General features: G+C 44.1%; 1 protein-coding gene across 2 annotated transcripts in view; it reads left to right on the top strand.

The window, feature by feature from the left end:
- The window catches only part of Dynll1 (dynein light chain LC8-type 1), a 31,607-nt gene that overhangs the window by 3,269 nt on the left and 807 nt on the right, over positions 1-27,531 (top strand). Inside the window, exons 1-2 of one of the 2 annotated variants that reach the window (XM_047560241.1) lie at positions 25,709-25,850; positions 26,054-26,191. In XM_047560241.1, the coding sequence (XP_047416197.1) occupies positions 26,060-26,191 (132 nt within the window). In that variant the 5' untranslated portion in view covers positions 25,709-25,850; positions 26,054-26,059. Of the gene's footprint in view, positions 1-25,708; positions 25,851-26,053; positions 26,192-27,531 lie in introns of those variants that run through there. The other variant, XM_047560242.1, reaches the window with a different exon arrangement.

Raw genomic sequence — 27,531 nt, 5'->3', positions numbered from 1 at the left:
CCTTGTGCTTGACAAGCAAGCACTCTACCAACTGAGCTATCTCCCCAGGCCCCCATTTCTGTAGCCTTTAAGATGACTGCAACTATATAGAAGAAAATAACCTTCCAAATATGTGTGGACATGTCTTTCTTTTTCTTTTCCTTTTTTTTTTTAATTTGTGGAGAAGTCAGGCACAGTGGCACCACCTGTAATCCCAGAAACTTGGGAGGCTAAGGCAGGAGGAGCACAAGTTTGAAGCCAGCTGCAGCAACTTAAGGAGACTCTGTCTCAAAACATAAAAAGACCTGGGGATGTAGCACAGTGGTAAAGCACCCCTAGGTTCAATCTCTAGTACCAAAAATAAGTGAGTAAATTTGTGGAACTAACTCTTAATGGCATTGATTTCTCTTAATTTTATACTGTTGTGTATCAAATTTTATCTAGCATGTACTACCTTTAAATTTGAAATAAAAATAAATGATTTCTAAAATAAAACATCAGACTGTGTGTTGTATCGTGGATTATGTAATGCCTCTAGCTGCTCTCTGCTGGGCTTCAGAAGGCAAGCAGGAAAGATCCCTAGTGAAATATGACTGTGTGTGTGTGTGTGTGTGTGTGTGTATGCACACGTGTATGCCTGCATGTGTGTGCTACTGGATATTGAACTCAGGGCCTCACACATGCTGGGCAAGTGCTCTACCACTGAATACTACCCCAGCCCATTTTTAAATTTTATTTTGAGACGAGTTCTCACCAAGTTGCCCAGCCTAACCTAACCTAACCTGCTCAGTTTCCTGAGTAGCTGGGATTACAGATGTGCATCACCATGCCCACCCCAAATATCATCCTAAATCTAAGTATGCAATCTTATAGTAGCTTACATATCCTAAAGGCATCCCAAAGTCCATATGCCTCCTCATTTTTAGGGGTGTACATAGGTGTGTTAATACCATTCTCAGGCTTACCACTCCTTTTTTGTTGCTGGTAAAGATTTTATTTTTTTTAAAGAAAAGTGCTGTTGGAGACAACTGGACAGTCCCCTAGGGAGAGAGGGAGCCAACTAAATGACCTCCTAGATCTCTAGGTGGAAAACGGACTACTGAGTACACTGTATTGTGCAAAATCTTCCAAAGGGATTTGGTTACCTAGCATAAAAGATGCAGGATTTCTTGGATTAGAAAGAGAACAGCTAAATTTGTTAAGAGGCATTTATGGTCACTCATGAAACTCCAGAGGTGAATTTTGTTCTTCTGAATCCAGATACTGACTTTCAGGTTAGAACACAAATAAGTATAAAATTATGACTTCATGCACAAAGGGTTCAGGTTCTTTGCTAAAACCACAGAGCATCATTTGTGCATCTAGTTATTCAATATCTTTGAATACCAACTATTATTTAGTTCCTGTTTGAGACCCAGGACATGCAGTAATTAAACTCTGTTCTCAAGTTCTATATATAATGTACTATTCAAAGTCATGTAGAATACAGTTGTGATAAGGGTAAACTGCTTGAGACCACATTAGAAGGCCATCTGGCACTGTCTTAGAGATCCTAAGGAAAAGTCCCAGGAGAAAATGTGTAGACTGAGTCTTTTTTTTTTTTTTTTTTTTTTTTTTGTACTAAGCGTTGAACCCAGGGCTGGGGTTGTGGCTCAGTTGTAGAGTGCTTGCCTGGCATGCTTGAGCCACTGGGTTCTATCCCCAGCACCACATTAAAAAATAAATAAATAAATAAACAAAATAAAGGTATTGTGTCTATCTACAACTAAAATAAATAAATAAATAAAAATAATCGAACCCAGAGGTGCCTTACCATTGAACCACATCCCCAGCCCTTTTTTATTTTGAGACAGGATCTCACTAAGTTGCTTAAGGTCTTGGAAATTGCTGAGGCTGGTCTCACCCTCATGATCCTCCTGCTTCAGCCTCCCAAATTGCTCGAATTACAGGTGTGTGCCACCACCCCCAGCTTAGGCTGAGTCCTAAAGGACTAGTAGGGGTTAACCAGAGGGAAAAGGGAAGGGCATTTCAGACAAAAGGATAGCATGAGTGATCACCCAAATAGAAGAAAATATGGCAGGCCAGGTAAAATCTCTACCACCCTACACTGTGGCTAACTCCAGGAGGTCAAGCAAGGAAGTGAGGAAAGGAGCAGAGGCTGAGGCTTACAAGGTCTAGTGGATTGTATGGAATTTGGAGGCTGGGAATATAGCTCAGTGGTCAGGTGCCTGCCTTGCATTCATAAGGCCCTGAGTTCAAGCGCCAGTCCAAAAAAAAAAAAAAAAGAATTTGGAAGAGATTCTCAATGAGGAGCGGCAGCTAAGAGGGTTGGAGAAGTAGAGTAGCTGAGGAGACTGGGAGCTAACTTGACTGGAGGGCAGCTACAGGATAGCAGAGGAAGGGAATGGAGTGAGGGGGAGATGGGACTGCAGCTGGCATTATGGGGGAATGGTTTAGGGGACAGCATAGGAAGTACACTGTGTATCAATAGTGTGAATTTCCCTCCTGTGACTTCAGAGATACTTTTGTTTAAGATTCTCTACATTCTCTATGAATGATTTTAGAGTTGGATTCTTAGTGCTCTCAGGGATACGCCAGTGTGCTCCGGTTAACCGAAAGGTGAATATAGGGTAGTCAGGGAGAGCCCCAGATGGCCCACTGACTAGCAGGTTACTCAGGAAAGCACCAGGGTGGAGTGAAAGACTTGGGAGTGGTTACAGGAAGGCCGTGGCTGTCTTCCAGGCATGCCCATGGCCTGATGTCAGATGATGACACAGGCGCCAGGCGCCATGGCCTACACTTGTAGTCCCTGCCACTTGGGAGACTGACGCAGGAGGATCGTAAGTTTGAGGACAGGCTGGGAAACTTAGTGACACCCTGTCTCAAAATAAAAAGAATAAAAAGGGGCTGGGGATGTAGTTTAGGAATAGAGTGCCCCGGGTGGGTTCCATCCCCAGTACACGCCCCCTAAAAAAAAGTGATGGAGGTAAAGAGATACTAAGGAGATTAGAGATCTCAGAGGAAATCCCAGGACTTGGAGATGAATTGGACATGGGGACTGAGAAGGGAGGAAAAGTCTAAGTTGATTCTCAGGCTCCTGGCTTGACGAACTGGTTGGGCAATGGTAACATTCTAAGGTGGAGAATAAAGTAGAGGAGTTGATCTGCAATGGGGGAATTGATCTGCAGGGGGCGAAGCGATCGGCAACGGTGGAGCTGATCTGCAGGGATGGATAATGATGAGTTCAGATGCATGTGGCGAACATAAGGAATGACGGGAGGTTCAGTGCTGAACCCAACTACTATGTATGACCATAAACTTCTAATAAAGAAAAAAAGAAAACATAAGTTCAGATATAAAACCTAATGATGGTGCCAGGCATACCTTGATATAGGGAAAAGCCTTCACTTAAAATGCACAGAAGTTTAATAAATATTCATCATTCCTATTAAGATAATAGGAAAGGTACCCATGGGCTTGTTCTCAGATTGCACCCTGGCCTACTCTTAAGAGTCAGTAACAGGCAGGGGTTGTGGCTCAGGGGTTGAGCACTTGTCAGCATGTTTGAGGCACTGGGTTCCATCCTCAGCACCACATAAAAATAAATAAATAAAATTAAGATACCGTGTCCATCTACAACTATAAAAAATATTAAAAAAAACAAAACTCAGGAGACTGAGGCAGGATGATCTCAAGTCAGCCTCAAGTCAGCAACTTAGTAAGGACCTAGGCAAGTTAATGAGACTCCGTTTCAAAATAAAAAGTAAAAGGACTGGGGATGTAGCTCAGGGGATGTAAAATGCCCCTGGGTTCAATCCCCAGCACCAAAACAAACAGAGTCAATAATTGCTGGAGTAATAACACACACCTGTAAGCCTAGCGACTGGAGAGGCTGAGGCAGGAGGACAAGTTTTAGGCCAGCCTCAGAAACTTAGTAAGGCCCTAAGCAATTTAGAGAGACCCTGTCTTTAAAAAAAAAAATACAAATGGTTAAGGATTTAGTTCAGTGGTAAAGGGCCCCAGCATTCAACCCCTAGTACCCACCCTCTACTCCCCACCAAAAAAAAAAAAAAAAAAAAAAAGACACTTTCCACAGCCAATCCTTTACTGTCTACCAGAGAGTAGGGCAGTGCCCATTTAAAAACAAAAATAATTTACTCCTGGGTTAAAACATCTTTCAAACCGGCCCATCTGGTTTTCTCCCTTTTCTTGTGACATCAGTCTCCTCTGGCAACCCAGCAAAATGTGTCCTTCTGTGTTAGGCTCAGTGATGAGCTTCTTCCAGATCTTGGCCCTTGGCAACAGTAGGCAGAAGGGGAAGTGATAAGGAGTAGATCATCAGTGGGAAAATGAGTCATCTCAGAGAAATTGGTCCAGTCTGGCAGCGAAAGCAGTGGACCAGGTCACTGTGGAATGTGTTCCTGATCACAGCAGCCTGGGAGCTTGTTCTCTGTCACGTGCCACTATATTTGTGAGATGGGCTAAAATAAAACATTTCTGGGCCAGGCGTGGTGGTGGCCGCCCATGATCATCTCAGCAGCTTGGGAGGCTGAGGCAGGAGGATGGTGAGTTCAAAGCCAACCTCAGCCAAAGTAAGGTGCTAAGCAACTCAGTAAGACCCTTTCTTTAAATAAAATACAAAATAGGACTGGGGAGGTGGCTCATTGGTTGAGTGCTCCTGAGTTCAATCCCCGATACTCAAAAAAAGGCAGGTGCTGGGGATGTGACTTTGTGGGTTAGCGCCCCTGGGTCCAACCCCCAATACCAAAAAAAAAAAAAAAAAAAAAAAAAAAATTCTGGGCTGGGAGTGTGGCTCAGTCATAGAGTGCTTGCCTGTGTGTGTGTGTGTGTGTGTGTGTGTGTGTGTGTTGTGTGTGTGTGTGTATGTGTGAAGCCCTCAATTTAATCCCCAGTACTGCAAAAGAAGATAATAATAAATAAAATATTTCTGGAGAGCTGCATATTAAGTGAGCTATTCAGGGGAGGAAAGGAAGAAGCAGAATTGGAGAGTTGGAGAGTTTGGAATGGGGGAGCAGAGAGCTCTAGGGAAGCATGTGCCAGGCGTGGGAGGATGAGGAGACAGAGATGGGAAAGATGATTCAAGAAGATTTGCAGTGTGCTGTGAAAATGATTCTCCTTTGGTGGTTTCTTAAGAGACTGCAGAAAATCTTCAACATTGTTTTCCAATTATTTTTAGATAATGAAGGAAATGATTTTCCTTTGAATGTGGCCAAACAGGTGGGAAGACAAGGGCCTGGTTTTGTATGAGGTTATTTAAAGCAGTGAGCATACTGAATTTGTAGCAGCTTGGTTGCTTTATTTTTGCAAACTTGTTATTTTCTGAGATGTTTTCAACTAGCTTTTTATCCCCCTTCCTTTTCCTCCCTTTATTTATTTATATATGTATTTATTTTCCAACAAGTTTTTATATCTGGGCTTCTTTTCCTTGGATTCATGGGTTTCAAAGATCAGTGACCCACTATCTCCCTGCTCTTCTGACCTCTACCCCCTTTACCCCTGACCCTACAAAATTATAGAAGTTATATGGAAAATAATGTACTGGAACAGGAAAGTCTTTTCATTCTGGGGAGAATATCCATGCAGGCTGGCCAGTAGAACCCTCTGAAATGTTCTGAGTTTTCCATGGTAACCATTATAGCCTTTAGGCACTTAAAATGTGGCTACTGCAAACCAGGCATGGTGGTGCACACCTGTAATCCCAGCTACTGGGGAGGCTGAGGCAGGAGGATCACAGATTCATGTCCAGTCTCAGCAACTTAGTGAGACCCTCAACTACTTAACAAGACACTGTCTCAAAATAAAAAATAAAGAGGACTGGGGATGTAGCTTGGTGGTATAGCACCTGGGTTCAATCCCCAGTACCCAAACAAAACAAACAGAAGTGGCTACTGCAACCAAAAAACTTAATTTTTAAATTATATTTAATTGTACTTACTTAATTTGAATTTTAATAGCTAAATGTTCTAGTGACTACCATTAGGACAATATAGGTGCTCATTCTCAACTGTGTGTGTGTGTGTGTGTGTGTGTGTGTGTGTGTGTGTACACGTGCACAGGCACTGGAGATTGAACCCAGGGCCTTACACCTGCTAAGCACACACTCTACCACTTGAACTTCCCTGGAATTCATTATCAAAAGTCTATAAACTATACAACCACCACCCTTAAGAAAAGGCCAAGAATTACTAGGAGCAACTACTGTACTGGCAGGAATTTGAGACAGGAATTTGGGGATAAAAAAGAAAAGAAAAGATATACTGAGTTCCAAAGAAAACAAACAGGAACCATTGCTATGCAGGAAGCACCCATGAACCATTGAAATGCAGAAAGTGCCCATGAACAGTTGAAACTCTTGAGTGACCCAAGCCATGCCCTTGGACCTTGACCTTGACCTGAAAAAAAGAAAAACAGCAATGTGCAAATGCAAGGAAAACTGGCCTAACATTGTGTGACTCTGCCCTGACCCCACTTCAAGTCCAGTCCCTAGCAATTGTCCCTCTATAAATTTTAACACCCCACAACTACTACAGTGTGCTGTCTCTCCCTCTGGAGATGGCCAGCCTTCTCCCCTGAATAGGTAACTACTTTCCTATGCCTGTTTATACTTTGGACTGGCACGTGCCTCAACTCTTTTCAGTTATACAGGCTGGTCCTGCACTCTTTTGTGGGGGTACTGGGAATTTAACCCAGGGGTGCTTAACCATTGTTAACCACTGATCCATATCCCCAGCTCTTTTTATTTTTTATTTTGAGATAGGTTCTTACTGAGTTGCTTAGTGCCTCCCTAAATTCTGAGGTTGGCCTTGAATTTGCAATCCCCCTGCCTCACCCTACTTGGCAGCTGGGATTATAGGCCTATGCCGCTGCGCCCAGCCCGACCCCTCTTTGGAGACGTCTCTTCTCCCCTGGCAAAAGTAAGTGCTTAATAGCCTGGAGCAGTGGTACCCTCCTTGTAATTCCAGCGGCTCAGGAGGCTGAGGCAGTAGGATCCTAAGGTCAAAGGCAACCTCAGCAAGCGAGGCCCTGAGCAACTTGGTGAGCCCCTATCTCTAAGTCAAATATGAAAGAAGGTTGGAGATGTGACTCAGTGGTAGAAGTGTCCCTGGGGTCTATCCCTGGTAGCAAAAATAAATAAATGAAATAAATTTTAAAAATTAGGTGCTTATTAAACACTTGTTGATTTTATTAAGTAGTACATAAAGAAGAGTTACTTTAGTTCCAGAAAAAGGGAGCTGAAGTACAAAATGGAAAATGGGTTCTTCACGTTCACTGACTTTCATTTTTTTTCTTTTCAAATGTTATTTTCTAAACCCCATATTCCTCACCCTCAACCCAAAACTTTTCCCTAAATGTACTCCATTCTATCCCATAACTTGGAGACTTAACCGTATGACACAGCAAACCAGAAACACAAGCAAAAGGTAGAAGGGGTGCAAAAAGATAAACAGCAATGCTAAACTTTTTTTCCTGGTACTGGGGATTAAACCTAGGACCTCACACGCTAAGCAAATGCTCTACCACAAAGATAAATCCTCAACCCTTTATAAAATTTTATTTTGAGACAGGGTCTCACCAAGTTGCCCAGCTGACTTCAAACTTGTGATCCTCTTGCCTCAGCCTCAGGAGTAGCTGGGATTTACAGGCGTGCACCTGGCTAAGACTGTTTCTTGATGCAGCAAAAGGATGCATTTATTTAATAAAATCCTAATTTTTTTGGACCCAAATCAATTTCCTACTAAGCAGATTTTTAATGAACTGTATCAATATAATCTGGTAATGGCACCTCTAAGTCAAACATATTCTTTAAATGTAAAAAACAAATGTGAACTATCTGGAGGTTTTGTTTTGCTTTGTTATTTTTGGTTCTGGGGATTGAACCCAGGGGTGCTCTATCACTGAGCTATACCACCCACCCACCCACCCCCCAAAAAAAAAAAGAGAGAGAGGTAAAGAACAAACTGAGAGGCCACCTCCCACCCCACAGGGCTCACACTTGCAGGATGACTGAATTTTCTGCATGTCTAGCTGAGGCTGGCTCTCCCCACCTGGTCCTGAACAAGGACAAGGCTTCTGTGACTGTCCCAGTGACAAACATTCCCTGGAGCTAGGCAGCTGGGGACCAGTTTACTTTGTTGTTCTGATCATCTTTTAGCTGCCAGTTTGTCTTGCTGAGGCACACTCTTTGAAAATGGTGGCAGGAGACCATGATACGCTTTGACCCCAACTCCAAGAGTTCAAAGTCATGAATATGGCATCCAGGACCTTGGCAGCTTCCTCATTCTGCCTGGTTCTGTAGTGGATACTGAGTGCTGACTCAGCAACAGTGACTAAGACCCAAAGAGCCCTCGCTCCATTCACAGACAACTAAAAGGACAATTATAACAAAGTGAGATAGGTGCTGTAAGAAATAAATACAGGGTAAGACAGATATGGTGGTGCACACCTGTAATTCCAGCAACTCAGGAGGCTGAGGCAGGAGGATCACAAGTTTGAGACCAGCCTCAGCAACTAAAGGAGGTCCTAAGCAACTTGGCAAGGCTCTGTCTCAAATAAAAAATAAAAAGGGAGCTGGGTACTGTGGCGCACACCTTTAATCCCAGCAGTTTGGGAGGCTGAGGCAGGAGGATTGTGAGTTCAAAGCCAGCCAACAGTTTAACAAGACCCTGAGCAACTCAGTGAGACCCTGTCTCCAGATAAAATACAAAAAAGGGCTGGGAATGTGACCCAGTGGTTAAGTGTCCCTAGATTCACTCTCCAGTATTCCCCCCTAAATTAATTAAATAAAAATAAAAAAGGCTGGGGATGTGGCTCAGTGATTAATCACCCTGGCTTCAATCCCCTGTACCAAAGAGGGGCAGGGAGAAAGGAAGGAAGGAAGGAAGAAGAAATAAATTCAGGGATTGTTTCTTGGAGGGCATAGGTTCTAACCTGAGACCTGAAGAGAGAAGAGAAACATTCCAGAAAGACAGAAAAGCATGTGGAAAGAAAGCTGGGAGGACAGAAGAGAGTTTGGTGCTTTGAGGAAGCTAAATAGTTCTACACCATCAGGCCATGGGGTGGGAGTAGGAAGTTCTTTTTTACTCTAGAGCCACAGTGACTTATGGTGAGAATACCCTAATGTAAATCAGACCCCAGGTAGGTTAGATTATAAGTATTTTGGCTGCTCAATAGAAATCAGTGTGAGTTGCCTCTACCATACAAATGTTTAGTGTGTATCTCTGAATAGGATGATTATAAATGGGACTTGATACTCAGTCAGTCTGGGGGTGGAAGATACCTTAGAGGAGTATGGTCTCAGTCTTCAAAGGGAAGATGTCAAGACCAAAAGTGTGCTTGTTTGGAAGGCAGAAGGGAGAGCAGAATGGGACTGATGGAAAGATCCCTCCTGACCTGAGGAAGAAGGGTCTCAGGGGTAGCTGAATTCAGAATGCTAGAATTTTTACTAATAACTAGGATCCTGCCCAAACTGAAGGCAACCTGAGGGTCCTTCCAGAGGTGGCTTGTCAAATGGAAAATGTACAGTTCTAGTTCTGAATACTAGAACTTTGCTAAGTTGTGTAGACCTTTAAAAGACCAAGACCAAGACCAGCCAGGTGTGGCGCACATCTGTAACCCCAGCAACTCAGGATGCTGAGGTAGGAGAATCACAAGTTCAAAGCCAGCCTCAGCAACTTAGCAAGGCCCTAAGCAACTCAGTGAACCCTGTCTCAAAATAAAACACCAAAAAGGGCTGGGGAAGTAACTTAGTGGTTAAGTCCTCCTGGGTTCAATGCCAGATACAAAAAAAAAAAAAAAAGAAAAAAGAAAAAAAAAAGAACCAAGACCATAGCCAGGCACAATGGCACTTGCCCAGCTGCTGGGGAGGCCCAAGCAGGAGGATCTCAAGTTCAAGGCTTGTCACTAAGTTCAGTAACTTAGTGAGACCCTATCTTAAAATAAAATAGATAAATAAAAAGGGCTGGGAATGTAGCTCAGTGGTAAAGCACCCTTGGGGGAAAAAATAGACCAATACCATGTGTGCTGATAAGAAAAGATCTTCAAGATATCCGCGGAATGCCTCTCATGTGCACTGTGTTAGATACTAGGGACCCAGAAGAGGAGGAGACAGAGGCTCTGTTCCCTGGAGAGGGCCCCATCTGTCTCCACACCCTTACCTTGGCCTTCATGATTTGCCTCCAGCAGCTTCTCCTTTCTGAATGCCACTCCCCTGCCATGTTCTGTAAGATCTGCTGGAAGCCCAGGCCTCCCTTCCTCTGAGCCTTTGCCTGGCCTAGTTCCCCTCCCTAGAACCTGTTTCTTTCTCTGCCTCTGCCTCCCCAGTCTGCCTTGCCAAGCTCTCCTGGGCTTCACTTAGCAAGGCCCTAAGCAACTCAGTGAACCCTGTCTCAAAATAAAACACAAAAAAGGGCTGGGGAAGTAGCTCAGTGGTTAAGTCCTCCTGGGTTCAATGCCAGATACCTCTGACCAATCTAGAACCTTTCCCTCAGTTTGTACCTCCAAAAGGCCGTGTACCCCAATGTTCCTTTATTATCTTCAGAGTATTTTTGCCTGTTGACTTTTATAAACACAATCTAAAATCATTTTATTCAGTCTGTATGGCAGCTGGTTGGCATTTTAATTAGAACAATATTAAATTTATAAATTTAGACAGGGCATGATTTTTCATGTTTGCAATATTTGACCATGCCGTCCAGCAAGTTGGTATCATGTCCCATTTACTCACACAGTCAAAAAAAAATAAAATAATTTGATTTAGCAATTTTTGAGGGGGGGTATCAGGCATTGAATCCAGGAGTGTTTAACCACTAAGCTACATCCCCAGCCCTTTTTATTTTTTATTTTGAGATAGGGTATCCCTAAGTTGCTTAGGTTCTTGCTAGGTTGCTGAAGTTGGCTTTGAACTTGCAATCCTCCTGCCTCAGCCCCCCGAGTTGCTGGTCACAGGATTAGCACCACCATACCTGGCCTTGATTTAACAATCTTCATTGGCTTAAGCACATTGGTTATTTCAAAGTTATTTTCCTGGTAAGGTGGGGGACAGAGAGACAGAACAATAGCAAAATAACTGATTAACTTCAGGTTACTTTTCATAATGTTTTTTTTCCTACTAATTATTATTGTTATTATTATTATTATTATTATTATTATTATTTTGCAAGGTTGGGGATGGAACCCAGGACTTTGTGCATGCTAGGTAAATGCTCTACCATTGAACTATACCCATATTTAAAAAATATTTTTAGCAGTAGATGGACACAATATCTTCATTTTATTTATTTGGGGGGTTTTTTACATGGTGTTGTGAATCGAACCCAGTGCCTCACACATGCTAGGCGAGTGCTCTACCACTGAGCCACAACCCCAGCCCTGAGCTATAGCCATTTCGATTTTTAGTGTGTTCTGCTTGGACCCAGTGCAGGAATGTGGTCCAAAACAGTTTTTTATATAACAGATATGAGGTTGAGGAACATATAGGAGTCAAGGAAAACTTCTGGATTTCTTTCCTGAGTAGAAATGGAGCAGAAGAATGGATTGCTACTTACAATGAGGAAAACTGCAGGATCAGCAGGTTTGGTATTGAAGCAGGTCTTTTCTGGGTGTGTTAGGTTTGAGATGCTTATTAGACATCTTGGAGCTATTTCAAATAGGATTTAGAAATATGGAATGGTCGTTTAGGGAAGAAGTTTGGGGTGCAAATACAAAATGTGGGAGTTGTGAACATAGGATGGTATTTAAAGTTCTGGAGACTACCCAGGGAGAGAGTTTAAACAGAGAAGTGACCCAGTACAGGAAGACCTGGGACACTCCTTACTTTTGGTCACAGGGAGAAGAGGTGGAAGAACTGGGAGACTGAGAAGGCACAGCTAGTAAGTAAGGGGAACTGAGAGTGGAGGAGTGGGGGTCCCAGAAACCAGGCAAGGACCCCAGTAAGCTTCAGAGAGGAGGAAAACAACCATGACAAGGTGTCGATGAAGGGCACTGAAGATGGCCAGTGTGCTTAGCAGCATGGAGCTCACTGGTGGCCTAGATGAACTGTTTTGGTGCAGTGGGCAAAAGGAAGAATAGGAGGAGCCAGGTGGCAGCAAACTCCTGTAATCCCGGTGACTCTGCAGACTGAGGCAGGAGGATCTCAAGTTTGCAGGCAGCTTCAGCAATTTAGCAAGACCCTGTCTCAAACTAAAATATAAAAAAGGCTGGGAATGTAGCTTAGTGCCCTTGGATTCAATTCCTAGTACAAAAAACCAATAAAGTGATACTATGGGTATACACACACACTGACACACATATGTGACACACATATATATATGTTGGCACATATATATGGGATAGTATATATATGCACATACATGCATAGAAAAATCTTGATGTATTTAGGGCAAAATATTAACAATTGTTATCTCTGTACAGTTAATATTTGTAATTTATTCTTTGTGTTCTTCTGTATCTTCTACTATTACATTTATTATTTTAATAAAAAATGGTTATCAAGGGACCGGAGGTTTAGCTTGGTGGTAGAGCCCTTGCCTGTCTTGCACAAGGCCCTGGATTTAATTCCCAACACCAAAAAAAAAAAAAAAAAAAAAAAAAATCAGGAAAAAAAAAATGATTGGTTAAGACATCTATAAATATTCCACATGTAGATTGGCCATGACATCAAGTCTCCGAATGGCTGCAGTTGGTTGCACTAATTACATTATTTTACTTTATTTCCTGGCAGTAAAGGGCCCATAAATCCAAGGGGAAGCTGATTTATATGAACTCAAATGGAAAACGGTCAGAGAGGCTCTGTCCAGAACCACCTGGCACCCCTGCTAATGAAAAATGCAGCACCTTTGGAAGCTTCTCCAGGGAAGAAAGTTCTGGAAGAAACACATTTTTATTTCCAGTTCTGGCTTTGTGATCCCCAGATGACAAGTTCAGGGTTACCAGGAGTTCTGCTTTTACTGAGAACTTCATGCGCCCCACCCCCCACTCCAAGAGAACAGGCCGGCACACAGATGTGTACAGTGGAGGAGCTGCCAGACTGAAGCAAGGACCTCCTCACTGGAGTCTTGCTGGGCCCTACGGACCCACCCTCCGCAGTGGCCCTCTGATTACGTGGGCCGTACCTAAAACCGTAGGGTCACTGGTGGCTCAGGATGAAGTCCTTGTGTCTTAAACAGGCTCACAAGACCCAAAAGGCCTCACTGCTGGGCCACCCCTCCAGCCTCATCTCTCCCACACTCCCCTCGCAACTTCTCTGTAGCCCAGGTGGCCTCTTCTGCTCCAGCCTCCTTCCAGCTTCAGGTCTTTGAACACGTGTTCCTCCCTGCCCTTCCCCTCAGTCGAGTTCCCTGCTCTCACAGCTCAAGTGTGACTTCCTAGAAAAGCCTTCCCTGACTCCCAGGCCAGAGCAGAGGCCCAGCAACAGCAGCCTATCCTCTCCTTTGTTGCCACTGGCCCGGCTGGAATCATGTCCTGTGAACTTGCCTCATCCACGAGGACATATGTGACTTGTTCCTTTTCATGTCCCTAGTACCCACATGGGGACTTTGTATCAAGGAGATGCTCAATAAATGTTGAAAAAAATGAGCGAGTGACTAAACAGCAGGGCACAAACTCTAAAAGCTCCGTCCTCTAAGTGGCTCAAGCATTTAGGCAGGAAAACAGTCAGTTAGCAATGGGACTCCCCTTGGGAAGATGCGCAGGAAAGTGCATCCGTACCTTGCACCTCACTCAGGGCCTGGCCCACAGTAAATGCTCAGAGAATATTGTGAGCTGAATAAGCATTGCCTCTTCCGTCTGCACGTACTCCTCCCTCAGTGGTGATCTCATCCAGTCCCATAACTTTAAATGCCATCTATAAGATGATGACTCCCCGAATTATAGCTCTAGCCTGGAGCTCTTCCCAGAACTCGGATAGCCAACTGTATATTTGACACCTCCAGTTGGAATGTCTAAGGGACATCTCAAATTAAACATGGCCAAAACGGAACTCTTTGTTTCTCCTGCCAATCTTCCCTGTCCCAGTCTGTCCTTCTCATTGTTCAGGCCACACCATCTGTGACCGCTCTCTTTCCCTCATATTCTGCATTCAGTTTATCAGCAAATATGTCGATTCAACTTTCAGAATACAGTCAAAGTCTGACCACCTCTTTTTTTTTTTTTTTTTTTTTTTTTGGTGCTGGGGATTGAACCCAGGGCCTTGCACTTACAAGGCAAGCACTCTAACCACTGAGCTATCTCCCCAGCCCTCTGACCACCTCTTATCCCACCTGTGTGACTACCATCCTGGTCCAAGTCACCATCACCTCTCACCTGGGTCTTGCTATGGCCTATAACTGGCCTCTGTTCCTACCGGCTTCCCCAGACTCTGTCCTCCACCTGGTAGCTAGGTCATCACAATCCTGGCTCAAATGGCACTTTCTCAGAGAAGCCTTCCTGGAAATTCTATTCAAAACAAGACTCCTCACCCGGTAATCCTTGGTTCTCTTGTTCTACTTTGTTTTTATTCATTGCACTTAGGGGTCTGAATTTTTTTAAATCTTTTTTTTAAATTTTAAAATTTGTTCTGATTAGTTATTCTTCTGCTAGAATATATATTCCAATAAGAAGGAACTTGACCTGTGTGTGTATGTGTGTGTGTGTGTGTGTGTGTGTGTGTGTGTGTGTGTGTATCAATACTGGAAATGGAACCCAGGACCTTGCACGTGCTAGGAAGGCACTCTACCACTGAACCACATCCCAAGCCTGACTGTTATGTTTTCTTGTGTTTCTGTAGCACCTAGAACAGTACGTGACACCAAGTTGTCGCTCACATCTCTCTCAGTCATCCTGAATAAGGTCTGAAGGAACTCTTCAGTTCTGGAGAGTCAGATTTTGTCCTGGTGAATCAGAATGGAGATGCCTTTCTCAGATACCAACTACCTGTTCCTTTGTTTGGAGCCCTAGAATAATTGAGAGTTAACTGGGGACCGCTTTGCATGTAATTGAAGAGTGACACTGAAGTCATCTACTGAGTCAAAGGAGTCGCCAGAGCTCCTGGAGTGACTGCAGATCCTGCCTCGTATTCTATACAGGAGCCAGCCTGATCTGTAATTACTGGACGTCCCATCCCTTCATCTCTAAGTGGGCCTGCCCATCTGTGGCTTTTACATGGGGTTGTGAGCGTGAAATCTGTAACATCAGACTCAGTCCAGATTGTTTGGGGTGGTGGTTATTAACTGGGGGTGAGCGATTTCACTCTCCAGAGGACATCTGCCACCATCTGCAGACATTTTCTGTTGTTGATACTGGGAGTGCAGTGGGACTGGTATCTGGTGGGTAGAGGCCAACATCCTCCAATGCACGTTGTAGCTCCCCCAACAACAAAAAACCCTTCTGGTCAAAAAAACTTTTTGGTACTGGAGATTGAACCCAGTGGTCTTTTACCACTGAGTTATATCCCCGCCTCTTTTTATTTTTTAAGACATAGTCTCACTAAGTTGCTGAGACTGGCCCCAAACTTGCAACCTCTTGAGTCGCTGAGATTACAGGCATGCACCACCATGCCTGGCTGGTTCAAAATGTTAACAGTGCCAAAGTTAAGAAATCCTGATTTATGCTAATGATAATTAGTAGTAAGCTTCATTGACCTTTGACATATGCCAAATACTATACCTACATAGTAAATGGGGACCATCTCAATCTCTACATTGTCCCTGAGAAACAAGAAATATTGGGGCTCGGGATGTAGCTCAGTTGGTAGAGTGCTTGCCTCCCAAGCATAAGGCCCTGGGTTCAATCCCTAGCACCACAAAAAAAATAATAATAAATAAATAAATAAAGAAGAAGCATCAAAATCCTTTTTACAGATGAGGTTTAGAGAGGTGGACTCACTTGCCTAAGGTCACACTAACATGGGTAGAGTTGAGAGGTGTACTTGAGGTCTTCTGGCCTCAAAGTCTTTTCACCTCTGCTCCAGGTTGCTCCATTAGGTCTTTCTAGATGCACTTGACTTATCTGCTGCCTCCATGGACAGCAGAGTATCTGTCCACTCAGGCCATGCTTGGTTATTGGCCAGAGCGGGGATTCTTCCCTGAGTTTTCTCAGCCAGTCTGGCCTCACTCTCTGCACTGCAGCACAATCCTTGGCTCCAAAGCTCAGTTTCCCTGCCAGCCCCAGACTAGTGCCAACCCTTCTCCACAGGGAGGAAGCTTCCAGATTCAGACCTAGACCTTGCTGTCTGTCCCCTGGGGACCCTCCTTTCCAGAAAGGGTGCCTAAATCAATTCTGGAGTTACAAGATCACCTCACACTTCCTTTCAGATTAGGGAGGATTTGAGCTGCAAGATTGGTCACAGGGTTCAAGATCCCAGAAAGCTTGAAAAGTGAGTGCTGGTCACAGTTGAGACCACAGCTCTGCTGGGGCAGTGGTGGGGTGGAGGTGAAGCAGACCACTGCCCTTTCTAGCCTCGTTTGTGAGTGGGTAGAGATGTAAGCCCTGCAAGGAATTCCTTAGCCTGTTTGTGAACAACAACTCTGAAGAGCTACCTGGGAGCCGTGGAAAAGTCTGATGGTCAAAAGGGAAAGGGACTTCTGTCCAAAGAAGATCAGGAAGTAAAGGACCAATCAGGGTCAAGTTTGTGGTATGTGTTGCTGAGAAAGCAATGCAGAATTAGGTAGAAATATTCATCCGTGAGGGCTGGGGCTGTAGCTCAGTGGCAGAAAGCCTGCCTAGCATGTGTGAGGTCCTTGGATCCCCAGCACCACAGAAGGGAAGAGAAAGGAAGGAAGGAAAGAAGGAAAAAAATCCATCCTTTCTTTCATCCGTCCATTCATCTGCCCAACATATATTTAGGGAGCTCCCACAGGGACCAGGGATGCTCTGAGTTGCAGGGACACTATCCTCTTCTGAAGCCTCAGCCTGATTATCTAGGAAGGCGATGTAGCTCACGGTTCCTTCGGCAGTACTTCAGTATGGGACTCTGGAGTCAGACACACCAGGATTCAAATCCCATCCTTGTCACTTTCTAGTAGTGTGACTTTAGGTGAGGGACTTCACCTCTCTGAACTTTATTTTCCTTATCTGCATTGTGGAGAGACCAACAGTTCTTATCTCATAGAGATTTTTTAAATTTAATTTTATTTTATTTTGAGATACGGTCTCCTTGAATTTCTGAGAGCCTTGCTAAATTGCCCAGGCTGGCCTCAAACTTGTGATCCTCCTGCCTCAGCCTCCTGAGTCACTGGGATGATAGGCATGTGCCATCATGCTCAGTTTGGCTACATCTCTCCATGAATTATTTAATATAAATCTTGCCACCACCCTATGAGGAAGATGTAAAAAATTAGGAACCTACATGTGGGAGAGGTTAACTAACTTGGGGATCACAGTTTAGGTTTACCCCAGGTCTGATTTCCAAAGCCTGTGTTCTTAGTAATCTTTCCTTTCTCTAAATTATAATTTCCTGGGTTGAGATTGAAAAATGCAGGCAGTGGCACATGCTTGAAATCCCAGCAGCTAGGGATGCTGAGGCAGGAGGATGGCAAATTCGAAGCCAGCCTCAGCAACTTAGCGAAACCCAAACAACTTCATATGAGACCCTATCTTAAAATTAAAAATAAAAAGGGCTGGAGATGTAGCTCTGTGGTAAAGTACCTCTGGGTTCAATTCCCAGTACAAAAAGAAAAGGAAAGGGCTGGGGAGATAGCTCAGTTGGTAGAGTGCTCACCTTGCAAGCACAAGGCCCTGGGTTTGATCCCCAGCACCGCAAAAAAAAAAAAAAAAAAAAAAAGGAAAAAACTTAAATGCAAGTTTTCAGGCAAATTTAGCAGTCAGGAGTGAAATAGAGTTACCAAAATATGTTATGGGCCAATTCAGTGGGACCTGGTGAAGGCAATCTGGCACTCATCCCAGGATTCTGGATTATTCTAGAATAGGTGTTTTCAATACTCCTCAGGCTCTGAATCCCTTTATAAATCTGATGGAAGTTATGGCTCCTCTGCCTGTAAAAACGCCTTGGAATCCAGCACACATTTTTTTTTTTTTTTTTTTTTTTTTTTTTTGGTGCTGGGGATCAAACCCAGGGCCTTGTGCTTACAAGGCAAGCACTCTACTGACTGAGCTATCTCCCCAGCCCAGCACACATTTTTATGCACAATTCCAGGGGGCTTCTGAAATCTTTGAAATCCATCCATGGACACCATTTTAGAATCCTCCTTAGCTGGGTATGGTGGTGCACACCTGTAATCCCAGCGGCTCAGGAGGCTGAGGCGGGAAGATTGCAAAGTTCCAAGCCAGCCTCAGCAATTTAGCAAAGCCCTGAGCAAAATTTAAAAAAGGACTGATGATGTGGCTCAGTGGTTAAGCACCCAGGGTTCAATCGCCTAAACTAAAAATAAATGAAATAATATAAAAATTCATTTTTTGGATCAGGGATGTATGTCAATGGTAGAGTGCTTGCTTAGCTTGTCACAGAATCTGCGTTTGATCTCTAGAAAATTTTTTAAATTTCAAAAATTAAAAAAAAAGTAATAAAAAAGTAATAAAAAAGTAATAAAAATACACGTATTCGGTCAATGAAATTGAAACAAAATGTAATGTGACTTTCCCTCTGGAGATAGCCCGCATTCTTCCTTGAATGCATAGACCTTGCTTTACTTCAAAGGGGTCTCTTGAAACTACCCTCCTCCCTTTAGTGTGTATGTGTGTGTGTGTGTGTGTGTGTGTGTGTTGCTTGGAATTGAACCCAGGGGCTCATTTGTGCTAGACAAATCATTTGTACTAGGTTATCAGTAACCTATATCCCCAGCCCCTTATTCTCCTTTGAATGTGTCCACTTTCCTAAATAAACCTCTATCTATGCCTTTGGGTGGGAAAAAAAACAACAAAATATAAAGGGAGTTTAAAGAAAAATATTAAATATTATATAAAATACTATTAGTAAACCATAATTATATTACAAATAAAATTTTAAAATAAAAATATTAAGTAAATAATCATAGAGGGTAGTATATGGATATAAAAAATCATGAGGATGATTTAGAAAATCTCTCTGGCATTATTTTGTCTTTGTTTCTTTGTGGTACCCTGAATTTAACCCAGAGGTACTTAACCACTGACCTACTTCCCCAGTCCTCTTTTTATATTTAATTTAGAGACAGGGTCTCACTAAGTTGCCCAGGCTGGCCTCAAATGTGTGATCCTCCTGCCTCAGCCTCCTGAGTTGCTGGAGTGACAGGCAAGTTCCAGTCACACTAGGCCTCTCTGGCATTTCTACTTGGTAGAATCACAGAAGCTTTAGTTTAGCATCAGCGGCACTTCCAGAGGACGTTGGAAATGACCTAGTCTTGTTTTTTTCTGAATCCGATGGGGTGGTTCTTATCAACCAAAGACAGACCACTTTTTTCTTGTTTTTCCTGTGCAATTCCCCTACTGTCCACATTGAACGGAATCTTCTTGATGCCAGTAAAAACTGCACTAGATACTGCCTTCATGCGGCTCTAAGTGCAGGCATTTTGCTGCTACACCCATTCATTCAGGATTCATTTAGCAAACATCATGTGCCAAGTTATGGAGTCCATGTTCCACGTATCCCCAGGAAGTATGCAGTCCCTGGTTCCCAAGGATAAATGAGTCCATCTGATTACAATGGAAAAAGAACTAGATTTGGAATTAAGCTGAATAAGAGGTTGCTAACTGGAAGTCCTCAAGCCATATTTAAACTGTACCGTGTTTTAAACGAAGTTGTAATCTACTTTTTTTTTTTTTTTTTTTGTAATAGGGATTGAACCCAAGGGCATTTAACCACTGAGCTTCATCCCTAGCCCTTTTCGTTTTCTGTTTGTTTTTTTTTTCCTCGGGGTGTTGGGGGCTCAAACCCAGGGCCTTGTGCTTACAAGGCAAGCACTCTACCAACTGAGCTATCTCCCCAGCCCCTTGTTTTCTGTTTTGAAACAGGGTCTTGCTAAGTTGCTGAGGCTGGCTTTGAACTTGCCATCCTCCTGCCTCAGCCTCCCGAGCCACTGGGAGTGGTGCGATCATGCCCGGATTCCTAACCTACATTTTAAAATGGGGTATTTCCCCTTAACTGTCTATGCCACACCTGATAGAAAACAAGGACTTCAGGTCACTTCTCCCAAGGTGGCCTCTCTCAGCAGGAAGCAGCTTGGAGACGTTGTTCTCGCCCATTTTCCATAGAAATGGAATGTAGAAATTGACAGTGGGGAAACATAACCGTGGTCCAATTTATGCTTTGATTATAACACTTGCTGCTCTGCCACTGTGACATTTTTAAAATGGACATGTTCTTTTCTCTTCCTTTCTCCATCTCCCTTCCTAACCCTGCCCCATCCCTAATCTCAGGGGAAACAGAATTGCCTTTCTTCCCCATCCTAGGCAGAGATATCTGTCTTTGAGCACACACCCACCACAGGAACAAGTAATTCAGACTTTGGGGATGGCACCAGAGATCTAAGAAATGACAGTCTCCCAAATTAACAAGGGAATTACAACTCCAGACAGAGAACACCCTTTGAATCATCTCTTTAAATCACTCACCCTATCCCAAGTGGGCGGGGTGGTGTACACCTGTAATCCCAGAGGCTCAGGGAGGCTGAAGCAGGAGGATGGAGAGTTCAAAGTCACCCTCAGCAATTTAGTGAGGCCCTATCTCTAAATTAAATATAAAAAGGGTGGGGATGTGGCCTTGTGGTTAAGCTCCCCCTGGGTTCAATCCCTAGTACCAAAAAAACAAAACTAAAAAAACCCTGTCCCTCGTGATGGGCAGAATCACCTCTGGGCCTGGAGGCCCTTGTGTTTTTTCTTTTTGCTAGCAAAGCTTCTTTTTTCTTTTTCTCAAAAATAAATAAGCAGGGGCTGGGGAGATAGCTCAGTCGGTAGAGTGCTTGCCTTGTAAGCACAAGGCCCTGGGTTCGATCCCCAACACCAAAAAATAAATAAATAAATAAGCAAATAAAAAGGGGTATTTACCTGGGCCCAGTGGCAAATGCCTATAATCCCAGCGACTCAGGAGGCCAAGGCAGGAGGACTGCAAGTTCAAGATCAGCCTCAACAACTTAGTGAGGCCCCAAGCAACTTATTGTGACCCCTATCTCAAAATCTGAAAATATAAAGGGCTGGGGATGTGGCTCAGTCCCTGGGTTCAATCCCCAGTATCAAAATAAAATAAAATAAAATGGAGTACTTCCCATGAAAATAATCCAGGGAAATTATCTCTCTCTAAAATCAGAAGAAGTAGCAACTGGGCCAGCATTCCAAAATGGCAACATATACCTTGTACCTTTAAAAGGGGTTTTTCAACTTACCACACTCCCCACCACTCCCTGTTGTGCCACCTGCCTTCCTTATTACTGTTATCTCCTGAATCCTGTATTTCTAAGATTTCTTAAAATATCCAAAACCTAAGATACTAAAAGGATTAATTTGTTATTGACTAGAAGCTCCTAAGAGTGGTTTGTGACTGATTCTAGATACAAATTTTAAGCATTTAAGTGCAGCATGGTGATTTTCTCTGATAATTGGGTTATTTACTGCCCGTCTTTCTCTGAATGAGTAGATAGATATTAAACGGATCTACAGAAGTGATTGATAAAGGAATGAAAAAGGCAGAAAGGTCTTTAATTCCCAGAAACAATTCCCCACAAAGAATCTTGGGGGTTAAACAGGCCAAGAAGGCATTGGTTTCTGATGGCACCTTCTTTCAGGTTTAGAGCTGGTTGAGATGAGCATTATAAATACAGAGATGTCAGGGAGGGGTAGGAGTCACAAATGAGAAATACCTATCATCCTTTATGAGATGAAATCCTGTTATGTTTTAGAAAACCTTACCATCATTCCATTTCAAACTCCTTCAAAGTCATAAATAAGAAAAAGGCAAACTGCCTACTCTGCTAAATGTATGAATATAATGCCCAAGTTTAGAGAATGAATTTTAGGGTAATCCAGACATGCAACTTCATTTATTAACAGCATGTCCTTGGAAATCAATTTTCTAATATGTAAGATGGGGACATAAGATCTGGTAATTCTTAAATTCAGTCATTTATTGAGTGCCTGTTATGTGCCAGAAACTAAATTTTTTCTTGTTTTTCCAGAGCTAGGGATTAGAACCCAGAGCCTTGAGCATGCTAGGTAAGAACTCTACCACTGAACTCCGTCCCTGGTCTTAAGAATTAGATGCTAAAGATGGAATAGTGAACAAAACAGACAGGGGCAGATGGACAATAACCAGGCAATCGATACAAGAGGTAATTCCTCTGAACGAATAATGAAGCAAATACAGTGGAGGAAATAGCAGGTGTTGTAGAGGTGGGACCAGGGGCGCACACGTAATCCCTGCAATTTGGGAAGCTGAGACAGAGAATCACAAGTTCAAGGCCAGTCTCAGCAATTTAGTAATGACCCTCTCTCAAGATAAAAACAAATGGGATGTGGCTCAGGGGTAAAGCACCCCTGGGGTTCAATTCTCAATATCTACCCCCCCAAAAAAAAGTGTTTTAGAGGAGTTAGGAATGTAGCTCAGTGGTAGAGTAACATGCATGGGGCCCTAGATTGGAACCTACCACACATACACACACACGTGTTGTAGAGAGTAACTGAAAACTGGTGGTGGGGACAAGTAGAGAGGGAAGTTCAGGGAAGGTGACCTTTGAGCTGAAATCCACATGAGGAGACAGCTTTGCCAAGAGGGAGGTAAGAGGAAAGGGGTCTCCGGCAGAGCTGCCGTGAGGAGTGACAGTGAGAGCAAATGGTGCACTGGGTGCTAAGCAGTCACTCAGTGAACAGCTGCTATTATTACCTCATCCGTGTTAAATACTCTCAGCTCCTCTATCTGAAGAGGGCAAAGTTGGTTAAGTCACAGTTGAGAGGGAGAAACCCACACAGATCGCCCAAGAGAGGTTCAGGTTCTGGTATCAGCAGCAGATCCACTGCTCACAGGCCAAGCTGGTAGAGGCACTAACCCAGCTCACTGGACAGCTCCATTTCTTCCTCAGGACAGACACCATGTAGAAATATCCTCAGATTCGTAATCCCACCATTAGAAACATAGAACTGGGGAAAAAGGCTTTTAATTTGATTTACACATATGTTTAACTAAGGACATCTCATTGTCCCCATCTTTTTCTCTTTGGATCGTATGTCTGATCAAACTGGCATAAGGCACTCTGGGCTAATGAGAGTAGGTGGTCAAGAGAAAAATGCAGAAATGTAAACGGTCAGGTGTGATGGCACACTGGTGTAATTCCAGCTACTTGAGAGGCTGCAGGAGGATCACAAGCTCAAGGACAGTCTGCCAGTTTAAAAACACCCTGTCTCAAAACAAGTTAAAAGGGTCCAGGATGTAGCTCACTGGCAGAATTACCCCTGGTTCAATCCCCCGTACCAGAAGAAAAAAAAAAAAAAAAGAAAGAAAGAAAAAGAAAAAACTAAACACTTCTGATTACATGATTAACCTGAAACTCATGTAAGGAATTTCAAATACACCTTATAGGGCTGGGGGCAATGGCCAAACATGTAATCCCAGCTGTTCAGGAGGCTGAGGCAGGAGGATTACAAATTCAAGGCTAAACTGGGCAATGTAGAAGAACCTCTCTCAAATTAAAACAAAAACAAAACCAACAAAAACCTTATAGGCAATAAATGGTGGCACACCCTCATAATCCCAGTGGCTCAGTAGGCTGATGCAGAAGGTCAAAGTCAGCTTTAGCAATTTAGTAAGGCCCTAGGCAACGTAGCAAGACCTTGTCTCAAAATAAAAAATTAAAAGGACTGGCGATGTGTCTCAGTGGGTAAGTGTCCCTAGGTTCAATCCCCGGCACCACAAAAACAAACAAACAAAACCAACCAAACAAACAAAAAACAAACAACAACAACAAAAAACCCTTGGCTTTACCGCAAAACTACATCCTCAGCCCTTTTAATTATTTTTATCTTTAAGACAGGTTCTTGATAAATTGCTTAGGTCCTCCCTAAATGGCTGATGCTGACCTCAAACCCCAATCCTCCTTCCTCAGCCTCTTGTCCTGTGCCACCGTGCTGGACTGGGGCTGTTTCTTAAACTGACAATAACTTCTAAAGCTAATTAGGCACTTATTATGTGCCACATGTGGTGCTGAGAATTTTAAAGTGTTAGTTCATTTAATAATGCAAACATGCCTATGAAGTGGTTTCCTTTCACATCTAGTTTCCGTTTACAGATTTAAACAAACTGAGGTTCAGACAGTGCTGAAATTTATTTTTATTGGTGCATTAAAATTATATCTAAAGCAATGCTGGGCTTTAGATCCAGATTTGACCACTTTCTCTAAATCCTTGCTATTTCTTTCTTTCTTTCTTTATTTATTACTAGGGATTGAGCCCGGGGTGCTTTAACACTAAGGTACATTCCCAGCCCTTTTTATTTAATTTTATTTTTTGAAACAGGATCTCGGTAAGTTACTGAGGATCTCCTTAAGATAATAAAGTGGGTCTTGAACTTTCCATCCTCCTGCCTCAACCTCCTGTCACTGGGATTAGAGACGTGCGCCACCACACCTGGTTCCTTATTTTTATTTTGAGGTCTCCCTAAATTGCTGAGTCTGGCCTCTCTAATCTGCCATCCTCCTTGGCTCAGCCTCCCTGCTGGGATTACTGGTGTGGACCACCACCCTGGTTTGGCCTCAGATCTTCTAAATTGTTGGGATTTAGAAATCTGCTGGGTTTTCTTTTTGCTGCGTGGGTTATCGAATTCAGGACTCTTTCACTGAACTATATTCCTAGCCCAAGATTTTTCTTTTTCCTTAGTGCTCAATCTCCCTAAACCAAGAGACATCTCGGAGGACCCTGTTCTTGTCCATTAGGGTCCAACCCTGCTCTGGAAACATCCCAAGGCTCAACACTCCCAAATCCACCTGGAGCTTCCTCCCTCCCTCTTTTTATTGCAGTACGGGGCCCTGGCTTCACAAATGCTAGACAAGCGCCCTGCCACTGAGTTGCATCCCAGCCCTCCCCAATTCACCTCGAGTCCCTGAAATTAAGTCTGCATTGCCTGGCAGAGAGACCCCACTCCCGAGGAAAATTCCTTAATTCAGAAGGAAACTCATTTCCTTCCTGAAACTCTCCTTCAATTCTGAGAATGTCCCCCAATCCTCCCCCACGAAACGAATATTTCAGAGCAGGACCGACCAAGCAGCGGGCCGAGTGCAAAATGAACATGTGGGGCCCCTTGTTAAAAAATCGAATTTCAAGAATGAGACAGCAGAGTATTAAACCAAGCCCGAGAACCTCTTCTGTGCGACTGCATTGGTGGCTTGCCCAAGAAGCTGGCCCTGCTTCAGAGATATCCGTTCAGTGAAGGGGAAGCCACCTCAGTCAAAATTCGTAAATTCTGATCTGGGATGGGTGGGGGTGGGAGGTACATGGGGAGGTAGCCACCCAAGCCCTCCGTGAATTTTGAATCACTTCGTTTGGCTAGGGCAAAAAGCTCCCCTGGCAGCTCTCCAGACAGCTGGCAGTCCTCTCCACCCAGCCCAGGCTCCACCTTCCGGGTGTGTGGGCCTCACCTCGTGCGCCAGCCCATTGCCAGGGCAACCGACGCCGTGAGCGGTGCATTGTGGTCTGCAACAAAATGCAGGAGAAAGATCCTGAGGGAACCATTGAGTCCATGGACCAATGGGAGAATTCTGGGGGCTGCCTTAAGCCAATAGGGACGTGCGGTGGGGGCGGGGCCGGCGGGAGCAGGGCGGGGCCTGAGCACTAGGCGGCGGCGGCTGGCGTGGGGCTGCTTAGATGCGCCACGGCTTCGGTAGCGATAGCAACTCCCTCTGGGCTTGAGCTGCGCCAGCACCTCCCTCAGGAGACCGTTGCAGTCGCCCAGCCACTGCCCCACGGTGAGACTCAGGCGTCCTCGCTACCTGGCTTCACCCCCACCCTCTGGACTTATCTTGCTGTGCGAACCGCGCGATCCGCTTCCTGAAAAAGTGGGGTGGGGGCGGCGTCCCGGGATGGCGCGGGCCGGGGGTGGGGAACCGGCGCCTCAGAGGCTATCCGGGAACCCCATTCCCTGACCCCTTTTCCCGGCCTCGTCCCCCAGGTAACCATGTGCGACCGAAAGGCGGTGATAAAAAATGCGGACATGTCAGAAGAGATGCAACAGGATTCGGTGGAGTGCGCTACTCAGGCGTTGGAGAAATATAACATAGAAAAGGATATTGCGGCCCACATCAAGAAGGTGAGGCCCTGCGCGCGTCATAACTTAGTTCCTTCTCCCCAATCCTACGTCCCCAAGGCGCCTGGCAGAGATTCTTAGGGCTCGGGGCATAGAGATTTCTAGAAAGAACGCAAATGGATTTTGCGCTTCTCTTGGGAAGACCTGACCCTCGGAGCCCTAAGTTGTTGTTTTTTTTTTTTTTTTTTCTTTTTTTTAATTACCCATCTCCTTGGAAGAAAGCGCCACCTAGCAACGGTTTCCAAGATCAGGGAGCAGCGAGCGGTTCCCCCTTCTGTAGGATTCCTGCACCGGGGATCCATCTGGGTGTTCCGGAGGGAGGAGCTGCGTGGGTGCTTGCAGCCGGGCCAGAGGGAGATCTTGCCAGCCTTCCAGGGGGGATTAGTCGGCAGTTAAGGGAAAGTGGGTGGTGGTAGTGGTTGGCGCTAGGGGTAGGGGCTTAGTACGTGTAGTCCGCAGAATCCTGCCAGGACTGCCGACTTCTCGATCTACGTTTGCTGGAAGAGAAGGAAGCTAGCAGCCTAAGCCGTGGGAAGATTCCTTCCAGTGGAGAGTGGAAGATGAAAGACTCAAGATGGAACAGAAATCAGCCCCTTTCTTAACAAACGCAGCAGTATGTGCGAATAGCTTGTAGGACAGATATCCTCCTTCCTTTTTAAAAAAATTTAGTAGTTGTAGATGGATAGAATACCTTTATTTGTTTATTTTTATGTGGTGTTAAGGATCGAACCCAGTCCTCACACATGCCAGGCAAGCGCTCTAGCACTGAGCTACAGCCCCAGCCCCAGGTATTCCCCTTAATAGAGCTAACAGGTTTTCACACTCCACGTAATATAAGCTAAATTTTGTGTGACCTACCATAAAAAGAATTGTAAGAATTGATTTTATAGAGATTATCTTTGGCCTCTGCCTACACATTCATTTAGTGAAGCAGTTGACACAGTTGGCACAGGTTTTCTAGTCCCAGTGCCTTTTGGAGTGGGAGAAATATGGGAAGAGTTGCCAACCTTGAGGACCAGGTAGTAGGTTTAGCACTGTATAGATGTGGAAAGGAGTTTTTTTTTTTTTTTTTTTTTTTTTTTTTTTTTGGTGAGGGGTTTTAAATTATAATTAAAGATAAAATCTAACCAGCTTCCAACATTGTTTTCATAGGAACAATGGTGTACCTAGGGTCTTATCCCCTTAAATCTAAATTTTGGTCTATACTTGTTTGGTTTAGTTGCTAATTGAAGCTTTGTCCTTTGGCAGTCTTGTTTATAGTAGTGCAGGCGTGCAGTTAAGATCCTTGTGATGTGAAACTGGCTCAATTTTCAAGTTTTTTTTTTTGTTTTGTTTTGTTTTTT

Source organism: Sciurus carolinensis, chromosome 8 (assembly GCF_902686445.1).
Source record: "Sciurus carolinensis chromosome 8, mSciCar1.2, whole genome shotgun sequence".
Lineage (NCBI taxonomy): Eukaryota > Metazoa > Chordata > Mammalia > Rodentia > Sciuridae > Sciurus > Sciurus carolinensis.
The sequence above is the reverse complement of the archived record's forward strand: the minus strand, read 5'-3'. Positions and strand labels throughout refer to the sequence as shown.